This window comes from Kwoniella dejecticola, chromosome 6, assembly GCF_000512565.2.
Source record: "Kwoniella dejecticola CBS 10117 chromosome 6, complete sequence".
In the NCBI taxonomy this organism is placed as follows: Eukaryota; Fungi; Basidiomycota; class Tremellomycetes; order Tremellales; family Cryptococcaceae; genus Kwoniella; species Kwoniella dejecticola.
Window position 1 is genome coordinate 1,721,958 of NC_089306.1, and position 17,405 is coordinate 1,739,362.

General features: G+C 48.4%; 7 protein-coding genes across 7 annotated transcripts; 4 read left to right on the top strand and 3 right to left on the bottom strand.

The window, feature by feature from the left end:
- Positions 1 to 486: 486 nt before the first annotated feature.
- Positions 487 to 2,508, top strand: I303_105500 (uncharacterized protein; the record flags this gene model as incomplete). The annotated part of the gene is made up of 3 exons (XM_018408351.1): positions 487 to 611; positions 708 to 855; positions 955 to 2,508. 3 exons carry the CDS (start codon positions 487 to 489, stop codon positions 2,506 to 2,508), a joined length of 1,827 nt encoding a protein of 608 aa, XP_018262042.1.
- A 628-nt stretch (positions 2,509 to 3,136) lies between these two features.
- I303_105501 (glycine cleavage system H protein) lies at positions 3,137 to 4,140 on the top strand (the record flags this gene model as incomplete). The annotated part of the gene is made up of 4 exons (XM_018408350.1): positions 3,137 to 3,230; positions 3,406 to 3,552; positions 3,759 to 3,890; positions 4,049 to 4,140. The coding sequence occupies 4 exons, from the start codon at positions 3,137 to 3,139 to the stop codon at positions 4,138 to 4,140; spliced, it is 465 nt and encodes a 154-aa protein (XP_018262041.1).
- Positions 4,141 to 5,068: 928 nt separating this feature from the next.
- On the top strand, positions 5,069 to 5,933 carry I303_105502 (uncharacterized protein; the record flags this gene model as incomplete). The annotated part of the gene is made up of 2 exons (XM_018408349.1): positions 5,069 to 5,126; positions 5,281 to 5,933. 2 exons carry the CDS (start codon positions 5,069 to 5,071, stop codon positions 5,931 to 5,933), a joined length of 711 nt encoding a protein of 236 aa, XP_018262040.1.
- Positions 5,934 to 5,972: 39 nt separating this feature from the next.
- I303_105503 (uncharacterized protein) lies at positions 5,973 to 7,081 on the top strand (the record flags this gene model as incomplete). The annotated part of the gene is made up of 2 exons (XM_018408348.1): positions 5,973 to 6,035; positions 6,509 to 7,081. 2 exons carry the CDS (start codon positions 5,973 to 5,975, stop codon positions 7,079 to 7,081), a joined length of 636 nt encoding a protein of 211 aa, XP_018262039.1.
- Positions 7,082 to 7,615: 534 nt separating this feature from the next.
- Positions 7,616 to 9,500, bottom strand: I303_105504 (uncharacterized protein; the record flags this gene model as incomplete). The annotated part of the gene is made up of 9 exons (XM_065969185.1): positions 7,616 to 7,783; positions 7,849 to 8,150; positions 8,223 to 8,287; positions 8,359 to 8,449; positions 8,528 to 8,670; positions 8,804 to 8,820; positions 8,903 to 9,071; positions 9,175 to 9,317; positions 9,402 to 9,500. The coding sequence occupies 9 exons, from the start codon at positions 9,498 to 9,500 to the stop codon at positions 7,616 to 7,618; spliced, it is 1,197 nt and encodes a 398-aa protein (XP_065825257.1).
- Positions 9,501 to 11,480: 1,980 nt separating this feature from the next.
- I303_105505 (uncharacterized protein) lies at positions 11,481 to 14,076 on the bottom strand (the record flags this gene model as incomplete). Its single annotated transcript, XM_018408346.2, has 6 exons — positions 11,481 to 11,684; positions 11,756 to 11,953; positions 12,052 to 12,255; positions 12,339 to 12,851; positions 12,939 to 13,100; positions 13,219 to 14,076. The coding sequence occupies 6 exons, from the start codon at positions 14,074 to 14,076 to the stop codon at positions 11,481 to 11,483; spliced, it is 2,139 nt and encodes a 712-aa protein (XP_018262037.2).
- A 728-nt stretch (positions 14,077 to 14,804) lies between these two features.
- I303_105506 (uncharacterized protein) lies at positions 14,805 to 16,309 on the bottom strand (the record flags this gene model as incomplete). The annotated part of the gene is made up of 2 exons (XM_018408345.1): positions 14,805 to 15,515; positions 15,593 to 16,309. The coding sequence occupies 2 exons, from the start codon at positions 16,307 to 16,309 to the stop codon at positions 14,805 to 14,807; spliced, it is 1,428 nt and encodes a 475-aa protein (XP_018262036.1).
- Between the last annotated feature and the right edge of the window lie 1,096 nt (positions 16,310 to 17,405).

The following is a 17,405-nucleotide window of genomic DNA, read 5'->3' on the forward strand; positions in this document are numbered from 1 at the left end:
TTCATCAAACTCCAATACCCCCCAATCGACATCGTATCACCCGACACTCCTTTGCTTGGCCACCAAATACCAAACACCGTTACTGAACTACAGCAACGTCCCAAGATATAGAGATATACGTTTGACACGTTTTATCCTTTCATTCTCAACATACCACATATCACATATCTCACACCAGATACCAGACTCACTCCACATCCGATCGAAGAACAATCGAAACATCTCTGGAATCCTCCTCGACCCCTATCACCTATACCCTGTGAATCTACACGAGTCGGTGAACCACCAACACTTGGATATTCGGCTTAGAAGTGTCATACTCGTGACAAGAAGAACATATTCACTCTCTTTTAAGCATCCGCTCATTGACACCGAACAATACTCCATTCCTTGAAACGAAACAAGCTCTCGACCTAGATATAGCTCTATCTGGCAACACCTCACTCACCGCGAGACTCCAATCTCCCACTCACCCTATCAACCAAGATGCACTCGTCGCATCACATCTCCCCGCGGCTAGATCATTGGAGACGAGATGGATGTGTGGCGTGCGACGACGCTACTCCCCAGTGCAATTGTGCGGCAGGCGAGAAATGTATTTTGACATCTAGGTGAGTTGTACCGCACAAACTTTCAAGAGCTGTACCGCAAATGATATTGAGAGGCGCTACCCTTCTGGCTTGCTGACTCGATATTAATGACCGCAGAACATGTAATGAGTGCCCGAAGATACAATGTCTGAAGTCTTCGAGCTCAAAATCTAAAGGCGTGAATCCAGGTGCCATTGCCGGACCTGTGGTAGCTGTTCTAGTGATTGCTAGTCTGGGTCTGTTCTGGTGGTTGAGGCGGAAGAAGGTGAGTTCAGAGTTCAAAATCTGGTTCAATTCCACGCCTTCTCGAAAATAGTGATATGCGTGTCGCATCCGAAGCTGACGATATTCGAAAACATCGCAGCGACGTGATTTGGCCCGGTTGGAAGCCTTAGCTGCACGAGCGCGAAAGGCCGAATCTGCTGGGTTCCACTTATCTTCGTCTCCACCGTCACCGCAGCCCGGCTCGATCCACTCCGGCAACTCCCTACCCCAACCCCCGCCTTCGGCCGCAAGAGCAAGATCGCCTCTGCCCCCTGCGCCAGTCAATGCAGAATACTACGACGATCACGGTGCTACCATCCGCGTGTACAACGGATCTCGAGGTACAATCCATCTCAACGAAAATGGAGAGAACGATCCCTTTAGTGATAGGCAAAGTATATCTACGATGGGAAGTGGAGGAACAGCCAATATCATCCCGATCCAATATATCCCGCCTTCGAAATCGGACGAAGCTCTATCGAAGGTCTCAGCTGCGCCAGAGGCTCCATCAGGTCAATCTGCCGCTGCAAGAGCACTCGACGCTGCTCGGCAGAATCTGTTCCATCCCAAACGTCCAGCTCGAGCACCTGATCTCGACTTACGACTAAATCCACCGGCACAATCCCAACAAGGAGTCGGCACCGGCGCGAGCCAAGATGTACTAAACCCCCCTTCAGCTTACTCGTTCCTGAATGATCGTTCACCCAGCGGCCAGTCCAGCCAATACAGGGATTCGTACTTGTCTGGAAACTCAGCAGCCCCATCCTACTGGTCAGGCCAGTCGGATGTACATCTAGATGCACCAAAGATAGTAACTAGCAAACAAGTTCAAATTGGAAGGCTACAACAAGCTGAAGTCGTGCAATTCGGCAAACCACAACTTCAGGCTGAACCCCTACAGCAGCAGAAATCACCGATGGGAGGATCATTCTCTTCTTCCTCCGCTACCACACGTACCCTCACTCCGATAAGCAATAGGTTCGACGGACTGGAAGAAGAGATGGAGGAAGGGCTACGATCAGCTGAACCTTCATCCGCCGGTTCTGGCGATTTGAGGTTCTCGATGGGCAGTCTGGCGTATGACCGAAATTCGGTCTCTACAATGGGGACTTCAAGGTATCTAGCATCTGCCATCTCGACGGGTCACCAAGCACAAGCTCAAGCCCCTGCACCGCTTCAGACTCCGGCTTCCGCTTCAGTGGCCGGTAAAACACCTCAACAGCGGAATTCCGGAGGATCTTCAAAATCATTTGCAGATTCCGTATTAGGTTCATTCCCTATGATTCCCCCATCAGATAGACCTCCTCTTCCATCTGTCAACTCGGGCTTGTTACCCACATCAACAAGCACGAATACCCTGGAACATCTAACGTTCTCCCCGCCGTCTTACAGACCTTCACCCCAGAAAGCAGGATCAAGTGCAACATTGAAGAAAGCCAGACCTGACACCCAGGCCTCAGTCGCAGACTCATTCTTGGGATCTTTCCCCTTCGTCGCGCCGAATAGAGAAGATCTGGCGGATCTGCCTACGGCGAATGTACCCACAAATGCGAGTGCTCGAGGGGTTAGTACGACGAGTGAGGGATTAGGTGGATTCGATTTTAGATTGGCGGCGAATGAGGATGTGCCGCCGGTGCCGACTAGGAAAGAATGAAGTATTAGATATGCGGTAGCTTGGATTGGTAAAGTGAAATGTGAAGCGGATAGAGGGATAATTTTTTCGTCGCTTTTGTAGTGAAAATGAGTTGAAGAATAGTAGAATGTGATCAGTACAGGGATAGCAGCTTAGTTTTCGGTAGTATCATTGACTATATATCTCGATTTTTGCGTCTTCAGTACCATTTTTGTGTTTGTTATGCCTTGATACGATTCCTCATGCAATGTTGATGACAGTTAGTATGGTGAACTTCACTCCATATCTCCAGCAAGCCCTCGGCGTCAAGTAATGTCACAGGGCGGAATCAAATTAACCATAACCATAACCGCGTTATCTTTGTGGTATCATGGGATTTTCCAATAATGGTGTTTTGCTTTTCCAATCCGGAGTCTCCATTCCGACTAGTTGACTATGAATACCGTATCTCTACAATTCCTTGGAAATAGCTTGAATAGCTTGAACGACTTGTGCTATCATCCAATCAACATATATAATTTCTATCTATCGACACGAACCGAACAATACCATTTCTTCCCCCCCTCCCTCCCAAGACCTCAAACAACCCGTTCTCTTCTCCTTCTCGAATCTACAAAGCAGACTCAAGACATAAAGCAAGTAAACCAAGATGCTCGCCCTTCGATTCGCTAGACCTGCTCTTCGAACTGTGACCGGAACTCCTAAACCGGCTCTCAGATTCTCGGCTTTGAGATTTATCTCTAGTGAGTAAACTTGACTTCTCACATTATCTGGGCATCTGTCTGTCTGTGAATGAGGCCTTTTTGACGTTTGGAAGCAGAGCTAATGAATCGTTACCTATCGCACCCTCCTCCTTCTATCACTCGGCATTCTGATCTATATCCTCCATCTAAACCCTCACCCCTTACTCGACCCCAGCCCGATACACTACGGACCACGAATGGGTCGCCTTCGACTCGGCCTCCAACATCGGTACAGTCGGAATCACCGATTACGCCCAAAAGGCCTTAGGGGATGTTGTTTTCGTTGAATTACCTGGACAAGGAGCTGAAGTTGCCCAAGGTGGTGAGTTGTCTTACCTTACCCTATTACTCTATAAAAACAAAACTAGTCTCACCGCGATGCTCGTGTGATCGCTGCCTCTGAACCTACATTCCTCTGATTGCCCCCCCTTCCCTGCTTTTCCACTGAAATACTGAAATGATCTTGATCACTGCTCGCCCGATTTGAGTCATCGTGCTGACTCGATCATCTAAACCTCAACCTCACAGACTCCATCGGCGCCGTCGAATCAGTCAAGGCAGCTTCAGATATCTACGCGCCCGTGTCTGGTGTTGTCGAGGAGATCAACGAGACTTTGGCGGATCAACCTGGATTACTGAACAAGGCTCCGGAGGGTAATGGTGGGTCTCTCCTTTCTTTGCTACCTGCACGAGTTTCTCAAACGTGGTCCCTTCCCCGTGCTGCTCTTCCCATAATACCCTTCTCACCGATACCACATCGAGAGGCCCTCATTGTTGCAAAGGCACTCGCTGACTAGATTTTCCTGGACGCTGTGCAGGATGGCTCGCTAAGATCAAGCTCTCCGATCCGGCCGAGTTCGAAGCTTTGTTGAGCGACGAAGCGTACAAAGCCCATTGTGAAGGTCAATAAGTGATAAGTGATAAGTGATAAGTCAGGAATGATAGGTAGCTCAAGCTTTTCTTCTCATCTTCTTGGGACGTCATGAACATCCGGATGCAAGTATTGTGTCTTTCGGATTCGAAACTTTATCAACTTATTCGTTGAAATCCGGTTCCGACGAGGCTCGTACAACACGAGGAATGCAATCCACTTGGTTAAGCAGTAAGCAGTAAAGCCAGCTATTACTAACGGCACCCGGACAAGCTAAACTAATCGAGAATATCTGCTTTCACCACGCGCCTTGGACTTACCAGAACGAATTAAGCTGATGTACAAGGAAAGAATACTGCTTACTTAGCTGCAAGTAGGCGGGACAATCTGATCCCTTGGCCAAGTAGTGAAGATCATCACTGCAGAGGAAGATTATAATGTCAATATCCTTTCCTCAGATACTACATCATCATTTTGTGTTTGCGTCTTATCACCGTACACCGTACACCGTGAGGTCACCCATTCCCTCCCTTCATTCCTTCCAAAGGCTCGTCATCAGTCCTGTGATGACGGTATCGATTGGGCTAGGTCAAAGGACGTCCTGAGTCCTGATTGAGTACGTCCTATAACATGACGAAGCAGCCGAGACTGCCAACGTTCAAGAAGCATTCGAGCGTGACACTGACTCAAAGGTACTGTACGAGTTCCAGGCTTTACGAGACCATGCGCAGAACTGCACCGCTCGACGCGACTCGATTTGGCCTTCCAGTCGGTACTCCGACGTAGTGGAGCACATATCCTCTGACAGGCTGCAAAACAGTATACATTGGTCCTGGTTGTTCATTCCATTATCATCCCAGCACCACTACAATCACTGACGGATGATAAATTCAGATCTGCAGCACTTGACCTACCGACCTGACAAGTCTCGTTCAATTTGAGGTCTGCGTGCGCATTTACAACGAAGATGGCCTCGAACGATTCCCCTGATTTGCTCGAATACTTTCAAGGAGATGCGGCTCGTTGTGAGTATCGTATCACTGTGCTGTTCTCCGTTCCACGAGGTTTGCAGCACTGTATCTCAATTCGACACCTGCCATCTGGACTCTTCACACATAGTTTACTGAGATTAGATCGAGCTGCAGGCTAAATAGCCGGGCTGACATTCATGTCATTCAGTCGTGAGAGATACACAGACACACTCACAAACACGCGCCATCCATGCGTTGGCTGAAGACACCAATTCTGTTGGGTACAGGGATCGTTATCCTCCAGAGTTGGAGGAGAGGGCAAAGCTCATCGGTCTTATGGCGAGACAGGTACAGTATTCTGCCGGCATACCCACAGCTAGAATGTCAGTCTCAAACGACCAAAATACTTTCCCATCCGCTTCGAATCAATCGAGGGGTCCCGATCTGTACCCGTCCCAGCCACAGGTGATGCAGACATACCCGTCTCATCTTGTCGGCTCAGTTGGGTCTCGAGGAAGATTGCCACCTGACCTTCAATCTATTTATCCGACTACAACATACCCTAGCCACTTTGAGCATCTGTTCGATACTCCCGCTGATTCTCGCCAACAAGCCATGCAGCGTACCGGCATGTCCCCTGCTGATGACAGGGAATACTATGGCAATCGACTAACTGCTTATAGTGGTAGTAGAACCAATCCGTATGCCCCTGGGTACCCGAGCCCGAGAGAGACTGAGCCAACCTTAGGGTATGCGCAGCCTCTCCCTAGACATCTTAATCCTACCCGACCCTCTTTCGAACCATCCGCTCATTCATATTCAGGGTCAGGGGATCAAGAGCCATACCCAAGACAACCCTAGGCAGATATGTACACGCTCGTATGTATTTGGCCATACACCATGTCGCAGATCTTCCGTAGCACTCCGAACGCAGACAACCGTCTTCTGATGACCTACTGTATGGTATGCAGCGATCAGCTCTTGAAATGGCCAAAATTGTATGTATGCATAGCTTTTACTCTGTTCAACCTTTGTGAAACTCGCTCTCCCTTCCTTCCTTTCATGTGATGATGATCGCTTGGCTCCACAATCTGACTCATCCCTTGTCTGCTGAAGTATCTGGGAAGGCAAGCGTGAAGAGAAGCAAGTGGCAGATATTGCACTCCGCCGCCTCCATTCAGACCAAGGTAATGAAGGGATCTACTTGTTTGGCCACCGTCGCACTGCCCCCGAGCAACACTATAAATAGCCATCGATTTCGACTATTCATCCTCGTAATTCATCCCATCTTCTTATCTTTTCATATCATTTCCACCATCTGTATTATGGCAGATCCTGACAAATCATCGTCCTGGGGCTCCCATCGCTTGCCAGAAGGGTGGCCATTGGACTCAGATGGAAGACCATTCGAGACTGGCTAACCTGAGCCTGGCCAGGATTCGTCCCGAAGATCTACCTTCCCTGGCCAATCGCCCACATACCGAGCTGGAGATGCCCAGCTCGGCGGGAATCCTTGGTACAGAGGGCCTGACGACCGCACATACAGTGCTGCAGGCTTCCAGCAACCAGCCAACCCCAACCCTATGGAATACCTGGGCTCTCGATATTCAGCCAACTCCAGTGGCTACGCAGGGTTACAACAGCCAGCCTACCCAGGCTCCCAATACTCAACCAATCCCAGCGGTTATGCGGGCTCCCATTATCTAGCCAACCCCGGTGGATACGCACGCTCCCAAGCGGCAGCCAATCCCAGTGGCTACAATCCCTACAGCATGTCGCCCGGAGCTGACTCCCCTCCAGATCGAGGGAGTCAATTCCGAGGTCCAAATGATCCTCTGGGCGCGTTGCTCAGGCAATCAGCGGGGACCACGTCTGCTTCATGGCCCGCGGCCTCTGCTACGGTCTCAGAGGGCCAGCAAGGGTTCTACCGACCTGAGGAGGCCCGGACTTTCATTCCAAGGGAGCCATACTATGGAGGGTATCCCTCATCTAACCGACAAGCGCAATAGCAGTCATCTACAGCATACGGATCTTGCTCACAAATCCATCGTTATTCGCCCTACTTACCTTAGCGTGAAGTATTAGGATAATTGAGCAGGTATCTCCATGTCATCCGAAGAGGATCGCAATGATAGCATGACTCTGTACGCTCCATATGCATCATGAATCGTGATTCTCGAACCAACGATAGACATTTCTTGCTCGGATCTCGCGGCATGATGCAAAGATGTCAGTTAAGGTGTCCCTCAGGCTTGCTCATGTGATACTGTACCAGCACCAAGAATTAATTTTTCTTGAGAATGTCTGGCTGATCCCCATCTATGTACCCAGGACCCCTCGCGTCGGACTTTCGTGATCGACATATATATTTGCCTCATCTATATTGCTCCTTTCGACATTGTTGGTGACGTCAAAGTCGAAGCTCTTTGCTTTGCACAGCATGTTTTTCCACGACTGCACGGAATAAGCCAAACAGTCTTACATAACAACATCAGATACAAAATCAGATAGCGAGTGTATATTTGGACAGATACGGAGACCCCTTAGGCTGCACGGCCTGGTCCAGTGTACAACCTCTCTGTCGATGCCCATTTGTCTGGACTGTGCAGGGTATGAGAATGATCACTTGCTAATCGATTCCTACCGAGAGTCGGTATTTGTATTTCCGTGCCATCCGGTCCGGTCGTAGTAGTATGTTGTTCAGTCTCGACCTATTGCCATATCAGCTTCAACTTCTGCTGGATAGGTAGGGTTGGAGAGATGGGTTCTGGCTCACATGAATGAAGGGACCATCGGAAGCCTTTGATCTAGGCGTATAAGGTGATCTCACGCCCATCTCAAGGTCCTTCTCCTCTCCTCCTGCTCCTCTCGGTCTACTAACGTAAACCCTTCCACCAGATTTCGACACGTGTCCTCCTGATGCAGAAGCAGAGCCTGATCCACTGTAGCTTGCGAGGCCCTCTGCATTGAGTTTTCTATTGAGAAGCTTGGCAATCGTCTTCCTTCCGACCAGGGTCGACAAGACGGAGTGATAATATAACACAGGGAGGATCGAAGTGAAAATCCTCCTAAAATCGGCTATTTTCCGGTACGAGACAGTATCAGCCACTACAGTATATCAATGGTTGATAAGATTCCAATATGACGTACTCAGAGGCGATCCTGAGATGCCGCTACATGACTCCAAGATCAGCAAGCAAAGAACAGGTGGCAGCCTGTTTCACCACGAACATACATTCGTGGAGCGGATTAGCGATTATATAGCCAAAACACAAGAACCACTTACATTGTTTCATACACAAGCGAGATCAATCTCTTGAAAATCTTATCTTGATTATGAAATATACCTTGCTTAGACTTGAAAAGCATGAATGTCACTAAGAGGGGTTTCCAAATCTTCGATCAGCTTCGACGTTCAACAGCACGACTGCCATGTTTGGGTGAGGAACACATACTAAACAAGCATAAACTTCCGTCGATGGCACAAGTGATCGCTCCCCAAGCTCTAAACCAGGTGATCGTCCCATTCATGAATGCTGGTAGATCTTGGACAGCCTCTATCGTCAAATGGGGTATTTGCATTCCATTCGCCACCGCGCTGCGCAGAAAATTAACACATGATCAGTATACCCGGGTTGCCTGGAACGCAATCGACGTATGGTGATATTACTTAAATGATAGCGACGATGAATTGAGCTGTTATTCCAATAGCGAAAGGAGGTATGATGTACCATTTATTGCCCGACATCTAGTCGTTCCAGCTTATCTAACTTAGCATCTTCACATTTACCAATGTCTCGCTTGAAGGGTTTTTCCAATGGCTGACCTACCTTCCAGGCTCTATGAGCATAGTAAGCTGCTCCGGCAGCGTTGAATATCGCCCCAATGAGCAGGTGGGACATATCGCCAAACATCAGGAAACGGAAATGCGAGGCTATGTTATGCTCGTTCTCGTAGACAAGCTTGTATGCTTGAGCGCAAGTCAGGGCTAGTGCTCCACTGCAATCGCACAGTACAGCATCCAACAACATTAATTAGTATTAGTATTGAAGTTTCGAAATGGTAGATATACATGTTGACCCGATAGATTGGTAGGACTCACACAGACATGATAGCTCCTAACCCGACAGCTTCTAGCAGCCATATTGAGTCTGATTGGGTGAAATACTCAAAATAGCTAAATGAGTTCGATAAGATAGATGAGACGATCAGAGATTGTAGTACAGTCCCGACAATCGCATACCACTGCAATCATGCACCATTCCCATCTTAGCCCTGTGATGCTTTCTCAAGCCTCGACAGCTGCCAGATCTGCAGACCCTGACTTACCGTTGTGCTGTTTACCGAGGAGCCCATCTGTCTCCACAGTATAGCATTGACATCGGCTCCCACCCCCGCTATTCCTGATAATCCCGTAGAGTTGGACATGGTGAAAGTTAGACAGAAAAATGAAGAGTATTGTGCCAATCAAAGTCGATGCGGGAGTGAGAAAGGTAAGTCCTGTGGCTATGGGCAGTTGATGATAAGGATAAAAGAGTGTGATGATCAAAGTTCAGTACCTTGAAAGCTGAGGTCAATCGGTATGAATGAATATATGTTGAGATGAGAGGAGAAGAGACTTCACTGGATGATCACTCAAGTGTCAAGCAAGCTCAATTACCGGAGCTGAGAACGATCGAGCCAAGTACGAGGACAAAAAAGATGGTTGGGTGAGAACGAGGCGTAAAGAAACTTCATGTCGACAAGTCAAGACATCCTGTATCTCCTCCCTTTCTACACCTGGAATCAATCGATTGCTCTACTGCTGGAACATTGACTGTGCAGAATAAGAACATGTGAAAGTACCTTTGACGAAGAAGGTATGACTTCAGGGGAGATCGATCAATCAGTGAGTGTTTAATCAGCACTCGATTGATCGTATCTTTCTATTCCTTTTCTTTGTGTGTGTGTATCTGTGATTGTAGATGTGTGCTGTCAATCGATCGATAGGTCGTTCCTTTGTTTCATGGCTCAAATCATTACATCAACCGCCGCTCAAGGCCCAAAGGAGCGGTACATGGGAACGGATCAACGACTAGATTGTATGTGCACACAGACTGTGTGATGGGTTTCGCTGTGTGTCGATGTGTGTATATATATGTATCGCACGATGTCGGTCCGATTCTTTCGATGTCACTTTGATGGAAGGAAGGAAGGAAGGAAGGAGAGCGGATACTTCCGAAAGGATCAAGCTTGGACGATATCTCTGCCAGCCAAAGATGAGAGGAAAGGATTGTGAAAAGGATTCTTCCAAGCCCAAGCGCACGGATCGAGAGTATACAAGCCATGTTTCTGGCTTCACTCTCGCTGCGACTGCGCTGCAACATTGCAATTGCCGCGCCAGGCTTGGACGTCCCTCACTGAACATGTGATTGTGTATTGATGTGGGAAGACAGGATAAAGACAGGATACTCCAGGGGGTCCGTGACACGTGATACCTGACCTATATCAATGGTCACTTCGCGTGGTATGGTGATCCGAGCGTCAATCCAAGTGTGGCGCTTTGATTTTGCGTGTGTGTGTTGCAGTATATAAGGGCGATTTACGCCCATGTCAATCGGCCGCGTAGCACAACCGTTTGGGCCCCCCGCCAGTCCCGACAACTCCAAGACAATGCCCGTGCGCGTCGAAAGACCGCCTGGAGCGCGCGATCAACTCCCTTCGGGAACATCTTTTTGCTTCCCAGGTCAGCCTCAGTTGCAGTATATAAGGGCAATTTATGCCCATATCAATCGGCCGCGTAGCACAATGGTTAGGCCCCCGACCCTGTTGAACATGTTGAACATTGCCCATGCGCGTCGAAAGACCGCCTGGAGCGCGCGATCAACTCCCTTTGCGGACATTTTTTTTCTTCTTTTCAATCCCTGCGTTGCCACTCGCATTGTGTTCTGGCAGGAGGCGGTCTACTTATCCAAGGACCTGAAGGATAATGCGTATTCCATCGCAAGCACCGATACATGCGCCGAAGTAGGGTCTGTTGCTTAAGTATTTCTTACTTTCGCTTTTTCTTGTGAAATTTCATATATCCTATATGCTATATCCGCTTGTTCGGGGCATACAGTATTGGACAGACTTAACCTTATTGCAATTCCCACGAACAGGGGTCCAAGCGCATGCAGTAGCGTTTCGGATGCCTTTGTTTGTTGCGTTTTCGAGGAAGACACACCTTCACGAATGCATCGACCCGACAATAGAACAAAAGAAACAGAAAGCACAGATACAATAAATGATATTTTTAGATAGATATTCCTACAACTCCAACGATATCCGATTACATCCTCGGTAATCACATCACTTCCCCTTATTCCTAGCAATCCGATCACATATTCCTTTCCTTACCATGTGGGCTTATCACAAATGATGAGGTGATCACGCAGCAGCCCCCACCTCTCTTTCCCTCCTTCCATTCGAAGCCGCTCCTCTGCTCGCCGTACGTGCCTTTGTGGTATGATGTAAGTGATGATTCCTTGGTGGCCTACACCAGAATTTGACTTGAGCCGCTCTCGAGACAGTTACAATCGAAGTTTGGATCATGTGAACTCCCGTCAACAGGTTTCCCTCGACCACTCGTGCCTATGCACACACAGACCAGTGTTAGCATGTTATTCCCGATAAATAGCTTCTGAGGCTAAGCTGAAACTCGCCATGACGGGCTGTAATAACGCGACCTCGCTTCTAGGTGGAGCAGGATGGAATATACTTGATTGTACGTTGACGGGTAAATGCGATTTAGAGTGTCCCGCAGATAACGATAAGCTACTTCCTCCTGCGCCTAGACGATGGTGTGATGTAGTTGGATGATGATGTCTTGGTCTGTGCAATGCAGCAGCCGAGAAGTCCCACTAAAGTCAAGAAGAAATGGATGTCAGCATAAGTGAATGAAGTGCTTCTGCGAAGCAATGGGTCGGAAATGACAGAACAGGGTAGAGGCAAGACTCACAAGTATCAATTTGGCATCTTCTCCAACACTAGCGAATCTATACGCTCTAGCCTCTCCTCGAGACTGATCAAATGCTATCGAGGTGACAAAGGCCGAATGTCCTTGACATCTAGCTACGATTCGTGATTCCCTTGCCGAAAAGATTGTTATCAAATCATCTTGTCCGCCTACAGCTACGAATCGCGAATCAGGTGACCACGCGACCTACCATCCCACTCACTGATCAGCTCTTCTCGCCTTTTCACTCTCTTTATGAACAGTCGGACTACATTGGACTGATGACTTACACAATTGAGAGACCCGAAATATCCTGCGAATGTATCTGTCAATTGTTCCTCCGCCACATCGACCATCCGCAAGTTCCCATCCTCAGCAGCTATAGCCAAGAACCGTCCATCAGGCGAATACGCCATAGCGGAAACCTTGACTTTGTCGATCTTGTATGCTGCAATTGGATTTTTGCCTGCCCAACTGCCTATATCTTCCTTCTTGGATTTAGCAGGTAAAGTGCTAAGCAGATTCCAATCTTCGTTTTTCCACTTGATCAGTCCTTCTTCCCAATCTTCAGATCCTACTTCTTTAGCCGGTTGTTCAGTTGACGATGTCGAGGTCTCTGATCCTCTTCTCACCGAATCGAAGTAGGTGTTCCAGGGCAGAAGGAACGCCATGATTGACGTTGGGGGATCATCGGCGAATAAGTGGAATCGCAGGATTGTTGAATCGGCAAAATGAGCGATCAAGTGATGAGGCTGTCTAGGATCGAAATGGACGCCTAAGACCGCCGTGTTGTTCAATAGACCCTATATACACAAGAGTCAGTCTTAGTCTTTTCGATTCGCCCGAATCATGGTGCCAGTGAAGTTAATGGACGGTGAGAGATCACTTACTCCCTTATTCAACCTTGAGTATTTGCCAATGGCGAAATCCACCCATATCAGATCACCGGATGTGAAACCGATAACGACATCTACTCTGTCGGGACCGAGGGTGTGCAAGTTGACGGCGTGGCAAGAAGGTAATTGGGAAAATGTAATCCGAGTAAGAGGTTCCTGTGACCAGTCCATCCAGGCTATGTCAGTTGATTCATGAAGCGGATGGTAAATAAATTTCCGAGCAGTTAGGTGAATACGATGTGGGAAGCGAAAACGTTAGCTCAGCTGAGCTCACCTTTGTCTTTGGACTTTCTTCACCCCATCCAAAAGTTCTACCCAAATTCCAGAACCCGTATCTCGCCATCTCACCTCCGTTCCTGCCCTTTTCCGCTAAAGTCTTCAACAGGTTCTCCTGGATCTGCGCCCGCGTCACAAACGTCGAGCTGGACGACCTCAAATTATTCTTCGGGCGGGGTATAGCGTTCGTTGTCAATCCTTGGTTCTTCGTGAACGGTATCCTCTTTCCGCTCGACTGATTCGGCAGCGGAGGAAGTTCAAGGGGCAACACAGACGGAACGTCCGTCGAGGGGGACGAAGACACTTCGTCCAATTCCGAGTTGATCGAAGGTTCATACGCGTACGACTCTTCTTTCGGAGGCTGCATATCGATCCCTCCCCCAATTCCAGATGATTGGCCTTGTTGGCCTCCTTTTGAGCCTAACAGTCCTCCGAAAGAACGCTGGTCGGCGACCTGTTTAGGGGGGAACCAGACGTTGACGAAAGACATCTTCACGGGGTTGGCTGGTTGAGCTTGGCCATTGACGACGGAAGATCCGTACGACATAGCTGTAGAGGCTGGAGGTCCGCCAGGCATGGAAGTAGGTAACATCCCCGGACCAGCGACCATGAAGCCGCTGGCTCCGGCAAGGAAGGTCGAAGTGTTCTGCTGTTGTTTGGCGAGTTCAGCAGCGGTGGGATGAGCCGGATTACCGATGTTGGAGAACCCCTCAGGAGGGTTCAGATGGTATGTCCCCTCAGGCGCATGGAGCTTGTCGGGAAGATCGCCGACTGGGACGACCGGGACTGCGGGGACTACAGGTTTGGGAGGTAAGACCCGGAAGAAATTGGTAGGGGGTGGAATATACAGCTCCATCGTGGTGAAGGTTGATACCGATTCTCAGTAGGAGTAATTTGGGAAAAGCTATGCTTGTCAAGGGATGGATCAACAAGGGTCGCTGAGAGTCGGCGTCCTCGTCCTCGTCGGTCGAGTGTGTTGACCAAGACTTTTGAATATTAGACAGAATTCAAAGTGATGCATAAGTCATAGAGAAGCAGATGGATATGGATATTCCCTTTGGTGACGGGGTCCAGTTCACGTGACAGGTTGCTGATTTCGCTGCATTTCGGCCCGAAGGACAAACGGCCAACGGGCTACAGTGCAAAACTAAATCCAGGGTCACAATTACAGTCATACCCTGTCACATGACGAAGAAGCTGAAAGCCCCACTTTTTGGACTAGTTACGAGCAGTTACCATTGGATGATCATGATCGATATAAGCATACAGCACACGGGCTACAATGACTGTAGTGTCTGATTTGCAGGTGCGAATGTGGGATGACATATCTAACAGCTGCAGTAATATGCAATGATCAAGTACATATAAGTGACGATGCTATATTATGCAATGCTATGCGGTTTCTTGGTCTGATCAAAATGCCATGCTACGAAGAAGAAAAAGGAGATACAAGTCGGAAACAAGAGTTGGGCACAGGCAAAAGATGCAATGATACAAGGTCAAATAATTTTGCAAGGATGCTGGGGGATACAGAGGACAGACATAAACGATGCGATTTTTACACAATTTCATACTGAAGCTGGTTTATCCCCAGAAAGAAGCGCCAGTAACGATGGGTTTCGGCGTCGGCATTTCGCCAGTGACCAGAACTTTCATCGGACTTCGACTTCTCCCCTCTGTAGCAGCAGCTCTACGAGAAGACTTGTTCTTGATCGTATCGGGGTTCGAGGGATCGAACGGGATATCCCAGTCTGCCGATTTCCCAAGTACATCAATTATCCATTCCTTATCGATCCCATTGGTTTGAGTTCCTTTCTCAGCATCGTTCAACCTCGCATTGCCTTGGCCATTACCGTTCCCGGTTAATGAAGATTTAGGATTCATGCATTTGAATGTAGCTTTGCAAGCTTTGTTCGAGAAAGTCAATGTCTGTTGTTGCGGATGCGTAAAAGACGTTGACATTGACGTTGATGTAGCGTAAGGATCTTCAATTGTGAATGCGAAACCTATTCCTATGCCCAGTCCAAGACTTGGCGAAGGCAAGAAATCGACCGGCCGAGAATTGGAGTTTGCGTTCGGGTTTGGGTTCAGGTTCAGTGGTGGTGAAGTGAGTTGATGGTTCTTAGAAGGGAGCTTGCCGTACAATGTCAGAGGGGGTAGATTGGCTGGGGCTTCTTTCGACGGGGTAGAGCTAGAAGTTGAGGCGTTTTTGGGTTTATCTTGATCGGATGAACGACGCATGACCGCGTGCGGAATCGAGGGTGACGGGATAGTGTCCACGATTTCAGGCGGGATCTGCGATAAGGACAAACATCGTTAGTCAAATCATCCAAGGATGGAGGGGGAAGCAGAATCAGATCAGGTCAACTTACATCAGCGAGAGATGATCCTTCGGGTAAAGCATCTTTGACGCCCTTCCACCAACTATCAATCTTGCTAATTAGGTCCGCGCGATGTTTGGCGAATCTCAATTTCCTCTTGGCGTCGTAGCTTTCTGATCTTTCATATTCGTGCCTTCCCTTATTTTCCTGCTCTTGGACCACTGTCGCACTGCTAACATGCCTCTTGGGTCTGATTGTCCTTGATCTGCCTCTCAAGGACTTTTCATCGCTCAAACAATTACTTTCCGCTTGGGAAGTCGTACTTATACTGTTCGTCTTTGATGATCTGGCAGTTGCTCTTGAAGATAAGTGATCCTTAGTCTTCGATGATCCCGATACGGAAATAGATGAACCAGAGGTTGAGTTGAGAGTATCAATTTCCCCAATGTTCTGCACTTTCAGTAAATCCGGCTGAACACCTTCTTTCTCCAATAGTTCCGGTTGGGATTCCAGCTCAGCTTCGGGTTGAGATCTGTTGATGTGGGACGCTTTGATGGTTGACCGCCTTCGGCCTAAGCCATCCGGAAGTGAAGGTGATCTAGACCCAGGTGATGAGGGTTTTGGTGAGCTTGACGTTGAGCATGAGGCATTGTGAGATTGAAGGAGAGCATGAATATGCTGAGATACTGATGCGTGATATGCGGATATCGCTGCTGACTCCTGGATCTGGGATTGAGCGGACATTGCAAGTGGGGTGTGGAGAGACATGGTGTGAGAGACCTGCCTTTTACTGAGCTTTGGACATGACAATTTGCTCTGATTCGGTTCGGTGGACTCCAACGACCGTCACGGCTGAGAAGGCTTCGCGAATGGGGGAGTGGGACAATGATTCGAAGTCGATGTGGAAGCTATGTAGACAACGGAAGAAATATCGTTTCCTTTCTGCGGGTCCAACCTATCGTCGGTATCCAAATGATGTCACCGCTTCTTACTGAGGTAATTTCGAATCAGACCGTTCCTTCCTTCCTTTTCTTCGGTGTAGCCACCCCGGCGTCGACGTTCAGATGTCGTTTCAAGTGTGAAAAATGGAGTCTGGTGGATGCAAGTGTCGTTGTGGTTGCAGTCGTAGAGAATGAAGGTGTCCAATTGATGGTTTTTGCTTTGTCGTCCAGTCGTTCAGTCGTCTGGTCAACGAGGCAGGAGTAGTAGTGGAGTCTTGAGTGGATATGCGGAATAATCCACAAAGTACGTAATTTATGATGTCAACTTTTTAAGGGCAATGGAAAAATGGATAGGGTTGTATGTTGTATGTTGTATCCCTTTTTCCACGGCTGTGCGTGTTTTCCCTTTGTTCCCTTTTTGCCCTGTATTTTGGCTTGTTCCTGAGGTTAAAAGTGATCGTCCGCACTAAAGAGGCTGAATTGGCTTGAATTGGCGTCTTGTTCGTATTCTATGTTGTTGGTTGTTGGAGTCGTATGGAATACTCGTACCAAAGACAAAGGATCAGAATTTGGCGAGCTTTGTTTTGTCTAGACTAGAAACGATTGATTCACTGGCAATTGTCGATGGCGGAGTCGAATATGCAGTGTTATATGGCTATGATGATGACGACGAGGTTCAAATGAGAACAATAGGAACAAGGAGAAGAAAAGAAGGAGACGAGGCGAACCGGGTTTCAGAGATGATTTGCGAGACGTTCCGACTCGAATCTGCTGTTGAACGGGGACGGGGTACGCAGAGGAAGTGCTTCGGATGCTTTTTTCAGTGTTTGCGCTTGTGTGAATATATGTCTATATGATTGCGTCGAGATGTCGTCACGACACTCAACGTTCTTGGGGGTATAGGAGATTGAGGCGTCTTGTAT